Here is a 17091-nt window from a genome sequence, read left to right as displayed (position 1 = left end):
GATATAAGACTGGAGAACCTCAAGTCTCAAATTTGTGATATATGTCATAAAAATCTGTGCTGTTGTATTGTTTCCTTGTATACTATCTTACATTCTAAATACATGTAAGAGCACTCATGCAATATTTACTGTTATAAGTTCTTTGTGATTTACAAGTTATATATTTAGGCTTCATAGTTTTATTAATTTCCTCCATTGAGAGATTCTTGTGATTCTTTCATGAAGCTATTATAGATAGTATTCCAGAACAAGCACGTTATGCCATTTCAATTTAAATTACCATGAAAAAAATATTCCACTCTGCCTGAGATTTACACTACCAGAATATAAACTAAGAAAGAAGAATGATAAGAAAAGAGAGACAACGTACGTTAAGACTCATTTTCAATGATTTAATCCCTTTCTGCGAAGCCCTCCAAGCCATGCTCTCTCGGCAAGCTCTGCACCGTGTCCGACCACCTACCGGGAGAATGATCGCTGCTGTTGTTAGAGGATACTACCATCGTCTCCGCCCTCGCCTCCCTTATCATCCTCACCACTTCCTTCGTCTCCGGCCGCTTGCCCTCTTCCGCCGCGACGCACGCCATCGCGATGCTGACCAGCGCGCCCAGCTTCTCCCCCACCGACTCGGGCTCGTCGCCAGACTCGGTCTCCTCCTCCCGCACCGACTTGACCCACTTGGGGATGTCGGCGCCGAGCTGGTGGTCGATGAGGTCGGGGAAGGGGGTCTTCCCGGTTAGGAGCTCGAGGAGGAGGATGCCGAAGTTGTAGGCGTCGAAGGAGGGGGTGAAGGTGGAGGAATTTGAGGTGGAGGTGGAGGAGGGGAGGAGGGAGGGAAGGAGGGAGAAGTCCGTGAGGCAGGACTCGAAGTCGGCGCCGAGGAGGACGTTGGAGGATTTGAGGTTGCCGTGTACGAGGCCGGACTGGTGGAGGTAGAGGAGCCCGGTCGCGACGTCCTCCGCGATCTTGAGGCACGACGTCCAATGGAGGGGCTTCCCGCTGCCTGACGGCCGCGATCCTGCCACGTAGAAATATCGAAGCCTTCATCAGCTTTAACATTAATTACTAATCTTAAAATCATAAATAAGGGAGGAAAAAATTCTTATGGATATGGATGGAAAGCAAAAAATTCCAAGTGAGAAGAAGCCAAAAGAACTATATAATAGAGTTGTTCATGGATTCCAATATGCATAGTGTCAAGAAGCAGATCAGGGAACAGCATGGTCTCATTAAAATGCCTGTCATTAAACGACATGATCTCAATGCATCACTCTTGAACACGAACCAAGTGTAAAGTTGGGATCAAACGCTACAATCCAAGCTCTCCTTTCTTTACCACTACCACTGCTGCAGGCTAAAGACGATCTCAATCCGATAGCGGACAGAGATGAGCACTGTTTCTAAATTCCCACCCTGCTTTTTGACCGCGCCAATCGAGTCAAAATTGGAGAGGAGTATAGTCAAATAGTGGCCTGGTTGGTTAACAATTGCGTCAAGTTGTCGGGTGAGATTGTTATTCTACCGTACGGCCGGAAGAATTGGACCCTTTTGCAAATGACCTCTTCTTCATATTTAAAATACGTACAATAGTCCTCTGATAAGCTTAATAAAGAAAAATCGAGGGGCTTATATGAAAAGGAAATGAGGAACCGATACCGTGGATGAGGGAGAAGAGGCTGCCGTTGGGGAAGTAGTCGTAGACGAGAAGCCTCTCCTCCTTCGCTTGGAAGTATGCCCGGAGAGGCACCAAGTTCGGGTGGCGCAGCCTACCGAGCTCCTCCATCCTTCGGCGGAACTCCTCGGCCCCTGGTCGCGCCGCCTCCTTCAACCTCTTCACCGTCACGATGAATCCCGATTCCATCACCGCCTTGTACGTGCTTCCCACCGTTCCCCTCCCAAGTGTCTCCGCCGAGGCTTTCAGTAGGTCTTCCAAGCTGTACATTTCGCCAACTCCCCCGCAAAATATCAACTTTCCGATCCCATCTCCTTCCCACGAGAACCCGGATTTCCCATCTCCTCCTCGTTCTCCCCTTTCTTCTTCCAGGGTCTTATTGCTTCGAGTTGGGTCGAGTCCGACTTCTCGAGATTGATTGCTAGGTACCATCTTCTTCTTTTTGCGAAATACCAACACGAGGATTGCAATTAAAAAGAGGGATAGAACCAGGACACCGGCGATGGAGCCGGCGACGATGGCGATGAGCCTTCTTTTGTTTCTCGACTTGTGGGTGGAAGGAACTAGTGGAGGGAATGCATTGATGGAGGATGAAACAGAGTAATCTGGACTTGGAGAAGGGGGAAAGGTAGGATTTTTCAAACATGGTCGTTCGATTTGGGCGCCGCAGAGATTTGAGTTGTTGAGGAAAGAGGAGATATTGAACTGGATAAGAGTCCTAGTCGCTGGGATTCTACCGGAGAAATTGTTACTTGAAACATTAAAAAATCGAAGACTAGGCTGGGTAAACGCTGGGATTCCACCAATAAGGTGGTTGTTTTCGAGTAGAAGGGCGTATAGCCTGGGGATAGAAGCGAAGGCCAGGGGAATGGGGCCCGAAAGGAGATTATTAGACAAAGCCACGACCTTTAACCGGTGGAGAACGGCAATGCTCGATGGAATCTCGCCGGAGAAGAGGTTGTCGTTGAGGTAGAGAGACTTGAGATTGGAGAGAGGAGAGAGGTCAGGAATGGAGCCGGAGAGGGAGTTGGACTTGAGACTTAGAACTCGGAGCTCATCGAGAGGAGCGAGGAGATCTGACTGAACCGCCCCTGTGAGGTTGGCGAACTCAAGGACGAGCTTGGTGACTCTTCCACTGGGAGAGCACTCCTTTACCCCCTTCCACGAAGTGCAAAGCAAGTGGGACTCTTCCTTCCTCCATGGAAGGGAGTTGTAGACGTCCACGGAGGACTTCAACGCCAAAAGGGCATCCACATCGCTGGATTTGGAGTCGATGGAAGGAATGCGAAGGACCAAGAAGCAGAGGAAGAGAAAGAAGTACCTCGGCGAGTTGGATTCGGCTTCCATGGAGATTGGTCGTAGCAAACTAGCAAAAAAAGGGCTAAACAACCTCCTCCTTCCTTGGTTCACATTGTTGGCAATGGAAAAGGAAATGCCTCAACTCCCCAAACCATCGAATCCGTCGAGCTCTGCGCATGGGGATGAATGAATGAATGGCTTCACGTGAAATGGGGGCAGAGAGGAAAGAGAGAAGAAGATGCCCCTGTGGAGTTGTTTCTTCACTTTTCCCCCCTTGCTCTCCGTGAAAATTTTACTCTTTCCCTTGGTACGTATCTCTCTCGGGTTCATAAAACTCCCTATTTCTTTCTGTTCTCCCCTCGGTCTTCGCAAGTCCTTTCTTGGGAGATCCAATGGAGCCTCAAAACCTCCATGAGCGTGAGATGCTTCAAGTCTTTAACTGTAAACCAAGTGAAGGAGAGGAGGAAGAAGAAGAGAGAACTAGCCCAAAGATTGGAATTCAGGTAATTTAGAGAGAAAGTGAGAGAGAGAGAGAGGGACGTAAATGTAAAGAAGAAAACTCTCAAGAAACAGGTGATATAATTTAAAGCTCTTTAACTACCTACTGCTCAACAAATAAATGGGATCTCTTTAAACGAGGAGGCAAAGCCTCCTACGTGGGAACCACTAAAAAGAAACAGCAGTCTATGTAAAATTAAATAAAATTCTAATTTCCTTTTTTGCATGTACCAATTAAATAAATATGTCATTATAAATCGAAAAGTATAATCTTATCGCCAATGGGAATATAAGGTGGAATTATTTCTTAAACGATGGTGATATTAGCAAAAATCTAACAAAAAGAAACGAACCGAAAAAGAAAAAATGGTCTCATTTTTGGGTCCGGCATTTAGGTACCCTTCGCACAGGATCCAATTGGGGTGGCACCAAATCCCTACATCTTTCGTACAGGGGAGTGCCAGCTGGCGTTGGATCTGGACCGATGGGGCTGTTGAGGATTGTACGGTCCACGTGGCCACAGATTTGGGCTCTACGGCCGCACCACTTCGCATGTTCACCAAAACATCGAAACGAAAGTATGACGTGGGGCCCGAGTTTATTATTTCACACACAGGAATTAGTCATAATAAAAGGAGGCTTCGTAACTCGTAATTTCTAATTCGTTTTCTTTTTTCGAGCGTGCATCTGACAATCTATGGCCTGAATCTAATACTCTAAATCAATAGAAATTTAGAAATAAAACATTGAAGATTTGATGCTATTTTCTGGTCTAAATTAGTTTATATTTTTCAGTACATTAATCGTGTGCACCTGACAGCTCACCCGAATCTACCCTCACTTTTATATTAGTGATTGGTTTTATATTATTATATTAAAAAAAGTACACGCTAACTATATTATGGTCCTATTCTCCCCGATATAACCTAAAATAGATTTAGAGGGCGACCTACTTAAACCCGTTCTTCTCCCCTTCTCGTCATCAATAGAATTTGTTTGCACTTATTAGCAAAGTTCATACTATATTTTACTCTGAAAAATACACCACTTTTGAGTAACTATCATTTAATTATTCTCTCTCTCTTCTCATTATTCATTCAATATTTTAATTCACTAGTTTTCTTATATCACATAAAAGGTAATAATGGCACCATTTAATCTAGTTTACAACTAAGACACCTAATTTTCTAAGTTCATTTAATGCATCTTATTTAGGATTAGAAAAGTAAGAGGCAGAGGACCAATCCATGCGGGCCATGGGCCATCTTTTTCAAGCTTTGGGCTCAATTTGGACTCTTATGGGCTTGATCTAGACCAGGATCAATGGTAACTCAAGCTTAGACTAATTGGGATGCATAATCACAAGGAAAAATGAAGTTAACATCTTAATACGAGGATCAATTTACTGTCATTGAAATAAATTAATCACAAACGGCATATAAACCCTTCTCAATGCTAATGAGATAACAAATAAAACAATCTTTTCTGATAGACCTTCTTAACTATATAAAACATCCCAATAACTCCTTCCATTAGTTGCTCATCTGATGCTATTAAATTTAGGCACTTCAAGAGCTAAGGAAGATAAATGAGCCAAGGATAAAGTGGCTCTTTAATTTCATGTACATTGCTGGAGCTGAATAATTTCTTCTTAGGAGGTGGCAAATTTATTTATGAAAATAAACAATAGTCCATATAATTAACTTTAAAATTAAACAAAAAAAGGACCCACTTTACAAACAGCTATACAGAGAGTGGTAGAGTGGTAGACCACAGACTTTGTCTTTCTCATGTCTAACCCGTGAACTTTGATCTAATACCCAAAGAGCTTGAGATTGCCAATCACCACCAAAAGCCATTCACTTCTCACATGTGCCCAAATGGCTGCCAGAGAAAGTAGTACCATTAGTGAGGCCCCACTCAAATGCTAATAAACCTCTTGATATATATGTATGTATATATATAGCTAACATTCGTCTCCTCTACTGTCTCTTCTCTTTCACAAACCATGGGTGATGCATGTCACTGTCTCAATGCAAAAGGTTTTGCTAGCTTCTCCTAAAACCTCTTGTAAATCTCTTGCCTATTAAGTTAAATGGTATTAAAGAATGGCACTCCCAGTGAGCTGATGCTTTGCATCTGGAAGAGCAGACAAGTCACAGGTCGTCGTCGTCTTTAGGTGGTCTTCGTTTCAATCGAGTTTCTTGCTAGCTTTAAGTGGTAGAAACAGTAAGAGTTGTACAAGTTTAGCTCTCTGGAGATTAGAATAGAAGGTTGTGTTATTATAACAAAAAAAAATAAAAAAATTTACTGTGATTTAGCTGACATTCTACAGAGGAGTGCAACTTAATAGTGTCTTAATATTTAAATTTGAGTCAGAATTATAATATCAGCCATTTTTTAATCCATCTAAGTGCCCTATTACATTTGGACGTATGTTGTATATTAAAAGTTCATGGGTTTGAGTTGTTCTTTTGACATTTATTATCATCCAAATTAGATAAATCAAACTAGTTTACTACTACTAGGTTATAAAGAAAATTTATAAAAGAACAACACCTATATTTTTTTCTTCCTTTTTTATTATCATTAATTGACATCTTGTATAGGGGTCCAATAATAATAAATACTTATATGATAGGATCTTTTGATGATAATAGATGCAAAAGTTTGGATGTTTTTTATAATTTTTTAGTTTTAAATTATGATGATAGATACGGGCATGAATGAGACCAAACATAACACGGGTGCCCAATGTAAAAGTTCAAGCTGTATCCAGATCACACATTCAACCTCTCCCTAATTTGGAGTTTGCAAGGTTGCACCCTTGTTTCCGCAATATTCCGAAGAAGCCCCTCAATTATTTATTTCTAGAGAGAGAAAGAGAGATAGAGGGGCTTCTTTATAAAAAGAACACCATCAACGAGAGGGACAGAGACAAAGCAATGACACCTGACCTCTCTCGTCTGCTGTGCTTCCAGTCCGGAGTCTGAAGCCAAAGCCTGTGATTCTGCCCATCCCTCTTTCTCTCTCTTTCTCTCTCTAGCATTTCCCCAATCCAAGAGAACCCGAGAGGCATTGATAGGATCGAAGGAGGGGGGAGAAGAGAAGGGAGCCCAAGATCGAATAAGACGAAGAGAGAGAGAGAGGTATGTCCCTTTGTCTTCAACTCTCCAACGGCTAGTTACTTCTTCTCCTATCCTTCTCTTTTCTTCCATCTTTGCATCTGTTTGCCGTTGGCATTGTCGCGCTAGGAAAGAATGGGAGGTATGGAGGTTGGTTCTTGGTCAATGGATCTGTTCTTTGCCCTTGCCACATTGGAATTTTTGTTGGGTTTCATGATAGGATTTAACGTCGAATTAAAGAAAAAGAAGGGTTCTTGGGGAATGGGCGTCTTTATTTCCTTAGATAAAGAACTATAAAGGTTTCGGTTTCTGTGGAGCTTTTAATGGCCATTTGGTTTAAACCTCTCTTCTCTCTCTCTCTCTCTCTCTCTCTCGTCTTTCTTCTTCTTTGCCAACATCGAACAGGAATTCATACTGTGCGGTTGTCTCAATCTCTCGGTTTTCAATTCGTCTTTCTATTAATTGTGTGAAATCCTCAGTAAACAGAGGCGTTTTTTCCCGTCGCATTGTGGAATTTTTTTCGAAAAATTTAAGCGATTTCCGTTGTGGTTAAGATATTCTTTTCTTGGCTTTATATAAACTTCTTGTCCATTTAGAATCTAAGTGATTGACGTATAAAGGAATGTGGTTATGGTTGGTTTGATTTTGTTAGCTATTTCAGGAAAATAGATATTTTTATTCTCTGTTGCAGGATTTTGATGCCATAGTTGGGACACGGACGTTGGAGGAAATGCAACAATTTATGTCTAAAAATCCATAAAATTGGAGGAGAAAAGGACGTTTAAAGGTACTCTAGATCTGATCCTTTTCAATTCAACTCCTTTTTGGAGGTACCATCATTATCCAACAGAATTGTCTCAAAAAGGGATAACATTTTAGTTAATTTGAGGAAACCCACGTCCTCTAAAGATCCGGCTGTAATGTCGCTGGAAATCATGTCAGCAGATGAGCCCATAGTATTTAGTTCATCATTTATCCCTCTATTTGCCTTCATCGGATAGTATTAGAAAAGCAAGTTGGGTTACATCAAACTAGAGGAACTTCGCCCAGTGGTAATGATACATTTCTCCATACATTTGTCTCATTAATCTTGTTTGGCCTTCTAAGTTTATTTAGTAATGAATGGCATATTGCCAGAAATTTCTTTACATGAGCTATTTCTTGAGTCAAGAATTTTAATCAGATGTTCTTATGGCAGTTGATGTAGAGTTCGTTGGTGGAATCCTTTACGTGATAACATTTGATAATGGAGGAGGCTTTGATGCAGGTAAGCAGATATTATATGGTAGGAACCTGTTCTTTTAATGTTCTCGTTGTCCTTTGAATCTATCTATCTCCTTTTAGGATTGATAATTAAAATTGCAATGGAACTGACTCTCTCTTCAGAAGTAAATGAGAGATGTCCATCACAATGCTGGGAAATGTACTTGTAGTCAGATAACAAAGTTAGCGAGGTTACAGAAGATATGTGTTTCACCATATGCAATGAGTTAAAGAATTGTTTGACGTTATGAGATTGAATATTAGACAGAATAATTCCAGAATTATCGAATTGGCTACATCAAATGGCATGGAAAATGCTTGCGCTACATAACATGTGAATTTAGATTCAAAGAGGGGGAATTATATTTATGATGTCTAGGAAGGGTGACTATTAGATGACTAGAGTTGTTTTGCTGCATGGTCCATGCTATAAATGGTTGGGCACAGCGGTTGTTGAAGTTTATATTATTTCATGGCCTGTAGATGGGAAAGCTTGGACAGTATGTAGGTAAAGAGAAGCTGCTGTTATGACTTTGATTCATTGGAAATTTTTCTGGGTCAGCTGAAGTTAGTGTGCTGGTTTTGTTCTTTCTTCTTCTTAAGATTTGACCTTACCCTGGTATTTGGAGTTCATCATCTCATTGCTGAATTGCTTCTTGCAGAGCCAGATCAGGGACATGGACAAAGCAGGTAATGTGATTTTGGATATTGAAGGTCTGACACAGCAACCCGATAAATGCTGCTCTGGAAGTCCAAAAATGACTGTGAGTCTGATTTTATCCTTTTAAGAGTATATTTTGTATTTTCCTTTTCTCAATTTTGGTCTACTGAACAGATATTTAGATGGTTGTTATTTGCAGAGAGCTCTTTCTCGTAAAGGCTCGAACCGCATGGAAAGACGAAGTTGCGAGGACCAAGAAATAGATGATGCATCTAAAAAACTAATAGTTAAAGGTATGGCTTATCACTTTTTTCCTTGAACTGTATATCCTAGACAAGGTCAACTCTGGTTTCACCTAGATGACAAAATTAAAGTGAAGTTTCTGATCCATGGGTTGAAATTCTCATCTTTTGGTGATAACCTCTATGTTCTGGCACGAAAACACAAACATTCCTCTTTTGCCTTACTGCACCTCTCTTAATGCTTAACAGTTTCATATCAAATTTGTGACTCTAGCTTCCCTTAGCTACCCTAGGTGCAAATTTACATTCAAAAGTACATTAATTGAAAATTTAGAGTTGAGGGTGTAAAGTCAAAATTTAGGATGCTGAATTTTACCAAAAGCATCTAAACTACCTAAATTCAGAAATTAATATACAATCCCCATTTCCATTTCCAATGGACAGTACAGTTCTAAATCTGCATATTATCGCTTACCAGGACTTTTTAGCATGATATAATGCGTCTTGTTAGATTCAGATGGTTTAATGCATGGAAATAGGACCGTAAGGCAATACTCATGACATGGATTAGAGATTGCTACCATAGGTTCTTTCTTTACCTACAATCTTTCTTTTTTTCCTTTTTTCTTTTTTTGGCAGTGATACCATCTCAGCTGGAGCAGCTTAAGCTACCTTTGGTGCCGAACAAATCTCTCGTGGCAGCCCAATCTGCAAATAACAGCCCTGTTCTCACTGATTCTGGAGAAGGAAGAAGTAAAAGATTTGGTCGCTTAACAACATTCCATCCACGGAAAATACTTCTCTTCTTTGCAACTGTGTAAGTGCCATGAAATTTTCTTCCTTTTGTATTTATCAACTCACCATAAAGGCTTACTAGTAGTTGCAGCAGACCCATCAAGTTATTATAGCCATAATGGTTAGGGTGAGGTTTTCTAGTATAATTATTCATCTCCAGCATGCACCAAAGTGCTTCTGCAGTCCACTTTAGTTGTCTCCCTGGGCCTACAGTTTCATTTCAAGGTCCACAGATACTCTGATCTAGATTTGGTGAACCGAGCAGATCTTAAAAGTTTTAATAGACCGTATAAGGAAGTGGGAAGAAGGAAAGTAAAAATATCACAACTGGGAGACATTAAACAAATTGGTATGGAAGCCTGTCAGTGTATGTCCAACAACTTGACCTTTTTTAAGTTGGTGGATCCAACTGCAGCTCACTTTTTACCTGGAATTACCATGCTTAATCGCCAGTGGCAAAAACTAATTCTATCTGTTTTAACACTTATGGTTGGCATCATTTGCACTGGGCCATTTATTACTGGTCCTTCAGTGTGTATAAGAAGCCTGCTGTAGTTCTGGCCCACCATGCCTTCAATAAGATCACCAGATGCTACAGGCTAAGGGGCATTTTTCTAAACAAAGGGAGCATTTATTTCAATCTTTTGCATCTCACTAGTAATTTTCTTCCGAGTGGTCAGGATTTGAGTTGTAAGACAAACTTTGGTCCATAATGCTCCACCCAAGTCTTGTCAAAGCTATCACCAATTTGGCTTTAACAGAATGGAATCTCATGTTACAATTTCGTTCTAATATTTCTTCCCATCGATTTTGCTTTCTATAATGCCAGTAAAATGCAATCAAAATATATCACTTGATATTCTTTTGACAGTCATATCACGCTATTCTGTCAAATAGATTGATCCTTTTTATAAATTTGGGCAGGTCAAGCATGGGGACAATGATTCTCATATATTTCACGCTCGCTATCAACCGAAGAGGTGGAGCCTAATTGCGGCACATGTTGGGTGGGGAGCATTTTCTCCTTAGTGTTGAGGAAACAATGCTGCAGTTACACCTATTTCCTAACTGCAAAGTTTCTTATGATCTACAGCACAATGAACATTGATGGTAGAGAAAAAGAAAATGAAATTTTTTCTTGCAGTGCTCTGTAATGGGTCAGTTGGTCTTTAGATCTATCTGCTAGATCCCAACTGTAAAAGCTTGTGATTTGTGTACCGTTGAGCAGCGAGTGTCTTGATTTCACTTAAATTCTTCTTCACCTACTCGAGCGGCGATGCTTTTCTATTCATTTGTCTTGTAATAGGCTGTACTTTAGAATCCTCTTCCAGCATTCAGCATTCAGCATTCAGCATCCAATTGTTGTCTCTTTTTTTCTCATGCTTTCCTTGGTGGATATTTTTCTTTGTTAGGTTGGAGTGAGCATTTCCTATGAATGCTTTGGTATATATGTTGATTGCTTGAGAATTTGAATGGTATTGTGGAGTTGTATATGAGCATCTCTAGTGGACTGAGGTTTGACTGTCTGGAGACTGGAGGGAGAATTACATTTATACCCTGCAATTTTACGAATTTGCAATTCACCACCTTTTCAGTATTTATAATCAAACTTTATTTTGAATAGAAAGGAGAGGATATTTTTTTAAAGGATCTTTTACAAAGCATACCCTATATTTTATCTATTTATAATTCACACTTCGGCTTTGATGATTTTATAATCCGATCTCTTTTTTTCTATAATTCTCAACGTTATTTTAACTAACTAATGTAGATTAAATTACAAAAATATTTTCACTGCTATTTTTCTTTCTCTGTACTCTTTTTCTAAAGAAGACATGAGTAATTTAGATATTTATAAATTATTTTATATGCTATAACGAAATATCTTTTTGCTGGTATTATTTAAATTAACAGAGGATGTTAAATAAGAATTATAAGAGTCCGACCGGTGTAAATCACAAAATAAATAAAATACAGGGTGATATTTGTAAAACTTTTTTTTAAAAAAAATTCCAAAGAAATTTTCTTCCATTGATACGAAAAAGGTAGGATGTGAATCATAGATTTGTAAAAATCTTCCAAAAAAATAAATTAAATGGATTTTTATCTGGACCGAATTCAGCCCAAGTATTTTGGGCCACCCAAACTTGGCTCATTTATACAATTATAGCCCTAATATTTGCAGATCGGCCCTCCTCTTTCCAACTACGTATTGGTGATTTATTTTTAGTTTAAATATATTTTACGTACTTTGAATCAAAATTACTTTGCCCGTTAAACTTTGTTTTGTATCATTATAATTGTTAGATTCTTTAAATTGCCTTTTAAGTTTAAAATAATTAATCTGTTTAAATAAAAATTACTTTATCTTCTTATACTTGTATTTTTTAATCACTAGGTCACTTTAAATTTTCTCTTATTTAAGTTATTTGTATATGCAATTTAGTCCAAAGATAAATAAATAAATAAACATTATGAGGGTAAAGAGTGTCATGTTGACACCTACTCACTCAATTTTCAAATAATTCGTAGTCAAAGAAATTAAGATCTAGAATGCAGTTTAGTTGATTGATCAATTTCTTGCCATGTAGAATTAGGAAACTTGGCAAGCCAAATATGAAAAAGAAATTTAATTAAATCAGTGGTTGTGAGATAAGTCCACCTTGCCTCCTACATGAACTCATTTGATAAGTTAATTAGTCCCACATAAAAGTTAGTGGTTTAATTAGGATTAAAATAGAACGTCTAATCAAAGGGTTGTCGATCACATACGGGTGAAAACGGATCGGATAGTGCTCAATCTATATCCGGATTCGTATTTTTAGTTCGGATACGGATTAGGATACAGAAATTGGACGGATAGTAAAATTTAAAACCATATCCTAACTAAACGAATACGCATAATTTTCGGATAAAGGATCGGATCTTAAACGGATATTGATTAAATTTAAAATAATTATAATATTTTATTTAAATATAATTAACATAAAATTATTAAGAGTTTTACAATAAATAATTTTTTTATATGTCAAATATATAAAATTAGAGAAATTAATCTCTATAAATAATATATAACGTATTATTAGTAATAATATTAATACTTACTATTTAAATAAGCAAACTAAAAACTGTAAATCATTTAAAAAAATATATGGGTAAACGGATATCCGATATCCGTATCCGAATCCGAAAAATTTATCCCAACCGTATCTGAATCCGTATCCGGATTTTTTTCAAAAATTCTATCCGAATCCGAATCCGAGTCGAATAGAAATTTTTTATCCGAATCTGATCTGAGTCGGATCGGATAACGGGTCGGGTCGGAGTTAATCCGACCATTTTCACCCCTACAACCACCACAGGAGATGCTTGGATTTGTAAACTATTCATCCATTAAAGCACTTACCACTGTCCTAATGGAGTTCTGTAATTAAGGCTATTATTAAGTTGATAAAAAGGCAAGCATTTTGCCTATGAGTGGGACTCCATAATCCCTCATTATGTTATCCTCCACTTAACCACCCTAGATTTTCTATCTACAAAGCTTAACAACAACACCCAAAAGGATTCCATTATCAATTACAAATAGTTCAAAGACAGAATGTTAATCAGAAAATCATTCAAAAAAAATGAGGGTTATCTAAAATATTCTCTTATTAATATCAACACCACTTCTTCTCCCTCTGCAAAAGAGGGATGGAATATAACTTTCTAAGATCCACTACCATCATCAAGTGGAGGTCACCACCTCCAATCTCAAATACTTTTTTTTTTCCTGTGTACTTAAATTGGTTGACATCTTTGATCCTTCTGAGAGCCACCACTTCAAATTGAGGTCCTCTCATTGGATTAAAGAAGGCAAATGGAGGCCAAGAAAGGCTATACACCACCATAATCTCCACTACACCCCCATGCCCAATTGATCTTAGCTGCAGTGATATGTCTGACTGCAATGGGAATTTGTTAATGATATCTTGAAAACTTTTCAGGGGCAATCCACTTCTCTCCTTTCTCCCATCCCAATCACTTTCAAACCACACAAAGACCATCAGATTGAAGCATCTTTCTGATAGCCTCCAAGTGAGAAGAACAATTGGGATCTATGGGCTAAATGAGTGCATTTTATAGTGGGTTATCACTTAGCACTCATGGATTTGGCTTTTGATTGCCCACTAATATACCTATTTCTAAGTTTGATTAGCATTCAGTTAGTGGATAAGCATGGCCATGACAGTCAATGACATGCTGATTAATCAATGGCATTATGGCACCATATTTCAAAACAAATATCAAGATTTAATTTGTCCTCTAACTCAGGACCTTCTACTCTAATACTCTATCAAAATTATTAATAGAATTATACAATGTCTTGTTGTCTCATCGCATCAAAGCCAACATGACATTGCTCAAGAGAACATCATCGTGTAATCACTAGAGATGAAACCACTTTGTCTGGCTCAACAATATGAAATAAAACACCCATACGTAGTAGGATCTCTGTCTTTTTGCTTCCTTTTTCTTTCAAAACAAGCAATCAAACTCTCCCACAATGGATATTTTTTACTCTAATTTATTTTTCTCTTTGTATTTACATTGACGGCTCAATCAAAATCATCAATATGAACGTTCAATTCATTAGTATGTGAGTCAACCTGCCCAGAATCACTACAATAGAAATAAAATAAAATCAAGCAACCAAATTATAATGTTCAAATATAAGCTTATGGAAAATATTTCAAAGGGTCCTCATGGCAATTGCTTTTTGGCAATGGTGCAACATGCAAATCCCATTAGGATATGTCATATATCACAAGTGGGATGTTGCCTTTTGTCACAAGAGATGTATAAATAAAGTCTGACACTTCAAAAGAAATTGGATGAAGAGAATGTACTTTCTCGGCGGAACATTACATATAAACATAAATGAACATTTAAGTGGGCTTGCAATTGATTCTACAGAGTGGCAAACATCTCACTGTGAAATGAGAGACATCATTAAGTTTAGTAGTTAAATTAATCATCTCCTTAGACATATATGCAAGTAGTTGGATTGGATCACTGCTTAGCTAAGAAGAAAGAGTCGACTTGCATGCATGGTGGGTATCACAAGACTTTGGATCAAACATAATACATAGAATAGACTGGAGTTGTTGGCCAATTTATTAAGTATATAAATACTATTTAATTCTTCAAAGCCTTGTTGCTTGATCAAGTTTCCTTTCTTTTGATATTTATTTAGTGTTATTTCATACGAAAATACATCCAACTACCTGAGTCTCCAGTGTATTCGTTTAGAGGTCAACGATCTTTAAATACTTAAAACCTATGTTGTGGCAATAATGCAAGAAAATAATTATTTGTTTTCTTAAAAACATGGCATAATCCCAACCAACGAACATAATATTTCGTTATAGGTGGAAGGGTGCGATAAAATTATTAGACTCATCTGCTGCTCGATATGTATTGTAAATAAATCTCTGTAAGTTTTAACTTGCTAATATATTCTTCCATATATTACTTGGAGAACAATAGAAAGAAATTCCAAAGTTTGCCGTTGTAATCACGGCTTTAGCTCCGAATAAAATTAACTAGCAATCTACAGAGACGAGAGGAAGCAAACTGTTGGTGTTGATGATCAACGATACTATGTTTCTAAAGTCAAGTCTTCTACTTTAAACATAGATGCCAAATTTTATTGCCATTGTGTCACATGGTAGTTGGCTTTTTCTTAATTAAAGTATATTCCCGAGAAATTAGTCGTAGCATTAAATCTTACATAAAGAGTTTTCTTGCAAATAACCACCTACATTTTCATAATCAAATTTTTACAAATTGATCATTTTCATAATAAATTTGAAACTGAGGTGGTTATTTGCAAAATAAAATAATGTAGGACTTGTCCTTTTTGCAGCAAAAGTAAACGTTAAATGTGTGAACATTGGTTGCCAACAACTTTCGCAATTTCTGGTAGGTGTCTGTAATTAATTTATGAGAATAAATACTCAATTTATAAATAATAAAAATATATAGCGCAAATCATAATTTAGCAGGCGTCATATACAAATTTCCTAAAAATTAACTATTCTAGTTGTAATAAACCTGGCTATAATTATATATGTCTATATCAGTATATCAATCTTGCATGTCTTACATTTAAGATTACACTTAGGATAGAAGAGCTCTTGTATGGATCGAGAAACTGGACAAGGAGAGAATTTATATTATCTGTATAGGATTAGAAGAGAGTAAATTTATATACATTTATCTTCGTCATGTTAATCCTATCGCTCTACGTCGACGCTAGCTCTATTAGGGTTCCGTAAGGGCTTTTCCCTTCTCTCTAAAAGGGATCTTTCTTCTCACCCTGTCAACGAGATCTTCTCCTCAGGCTAGGGGAGGGGAGCAAATCCCCTTTCCCTTTCCCTCTCTCTTTCCCAGCTTCTCCCAAAAAAATCTATTGTTTTGTAGCTCCATTGCTACTCCCATAGCCATCTCTCTACTTCCCCTTTGTCATCCTCGTGCATTAACCACACCACTGCCCCTCCGCTCCCTTGGACTACTCCTAGCCACAGCCAAGCTAACTTACTCCCTCATTGCAGCAACCCTCAGTTTGAGTTTGCTCAACCGCTATTACACCCCTCAACTCAGCCTCCACCCTCTTCCCTTAGTGTCGTCGTTTATTGCCACCCCCCCAACACTACAAATCCACTCCAGTCGTACTCGGCCTTAGTCCTTACACTGCACATTCAACTACTGCCACTTTGCATTGCCGCTACTCTCTCGACCATGTCGACTTTGTCACAACAAAACTCTCGCTCCTTACTAAGCCCACCTTTGAGGTCACCAGCGACAGCAATAAGAGCCGGCACCGCCTTGGTTTTTTCTCTTTTTTTGTTAAACTAGGCTTTGTCTGACTCCTTTAACATTTTCTGCGTGTTTTTATATTAGCCATGCTTGTTGTGGGATTCATGCACTTGTGAGAAGCTGATTTTGTTCTGCAATCGAGCTCCTCCTCATTTATTTTTAGGGTTTTAGTTGGTTCTGCAAGTTACTCTTTTAGTCTTTTAGCTTTATTATGATATTAATTACGTCGTAGGATGCTGAATGGCTTCTACCTGCACCTTCTCCTAACTTTCTTAATGGTCCTTCACTTGGTAGCCCTTCTCGTGGTGCTACCAAGTGAGCGGTTTATTTCCGAGGACGGATGCCTTATCTTCTATGTTTTTCTGTAAAATTTTCGGATTGTATTCAAGGCTTGCTAATGTGCTTTAACAATTTGTAGGAAGAATGAAATATCAGTCTAAAGGACTTTCTTTCAATAAAAAAATAGTAAACAAAATTATTTATTTAAGAGTATAATAGTACTAGTTACATCCAAAATCTTGCAGTAAATTGCGAGTAATCTCAAATGTTACTAAAATCAAAGCACGCCAGGAAGTACTTAGAACCAAACAAATCACCCAAAAATTCGTAGAATAGAAAAGACCACCGCCGGTCACAAACCCAACAATACTGTAGGGAAAGTTTGGGTACTAT

The 17091-nt window shown here is 38.3% G+C and overlaps 2 protein-coding genes across 5 annotated transcripts; one reads left to right on the top strand and one right to left on the bottom strand.

The window, feature by feature from the left end:
* Positions 1 to 240: 240 nt before the first annotated feature.
* On the bottom strand, positions 241 to 3541 carry LOC140776735 (inactive leucine-rich repeat receptor-like serine/threonine-protein kinase At1g60630). The gene is made up of 2 exons (XM_073120562.1): positions 1657 to 3541; positions 241 to 1018 (listed from the first exon to the last, which is right to left on the bottom strand). The coding sequence occupies exons 1-2, from the start codon at positions 3017 to 3019 to the stop codon at positions 393 to 395; spliced, it is 1989 nt and encodes a 662-aa protein (XP_072976663.1). The 5' UTR covers positions 3020 to 3541; the 3' UTR covers positions 241 to 392.
* A 2854-nt stretch (positions 3542 to 6395) lies between these two features.
* LOC140772496 (uncharacterized) lies at positions 6396 to 11059 on the top strand. 4 transcript variants are annotated; one of them, XM_073114595.1, is made up of 7 exons: positions 6396 to 6618; positions 7286 to 7381; positions 7793 to 7879; positions 8520 to 8621; positions 8718 to 8811; positions 9400 to 9577; positions 10480 to 11059. In XM_073114595.1, exons 3-7 carry the CDS (start codon positions 7841 to 7843, stop codon positions 10544 to 10546), a joined length of 480 nt encoding a protein of 159 aa, XP_072970696.1. In that variant the 5' UTR covers positions 6396 to 6618; positions 7286 to 7381; positions 7793 to 7840; the 3' UTR covers positions 10547 to 11059. The 4 variants fall into 4 exon arrangements, with proteins under 4 accessions (XP_072970696.1, XP_072970704.1, XP_072970719.1 ...); XM_073114603.1 differs by having other exon boundaries at positions 6396 to 6736; XM_073114618.1 differs by having other exon boundaries at positions 6397 to 6618; positions 7793 to 7861; positions 10480 to 11054.
* The last annotated feature ends 6032 nt before the right edge of the window (positions 11060 to 17091 follow it).

The sequence above is a fragment of the Typha angustifolia genome, chromosome 2 (genome assembly GCF_048772165.1).
Source record: "Typha angustifolia cultivar Huaian chromosome 2, ASM4877216v1, whole genome shotgun sequence".
NCBI classification, from domain to species: domain Eukaryota; kingdom Viridiplantae; phylum Streptophyta; class Magnoliopsida; order Poales; family Typhaceae; genus Typha; species Typha angustifolia.
This window is presented reverse-complemented; position numbering and strand designations above follow the sequence as displayed.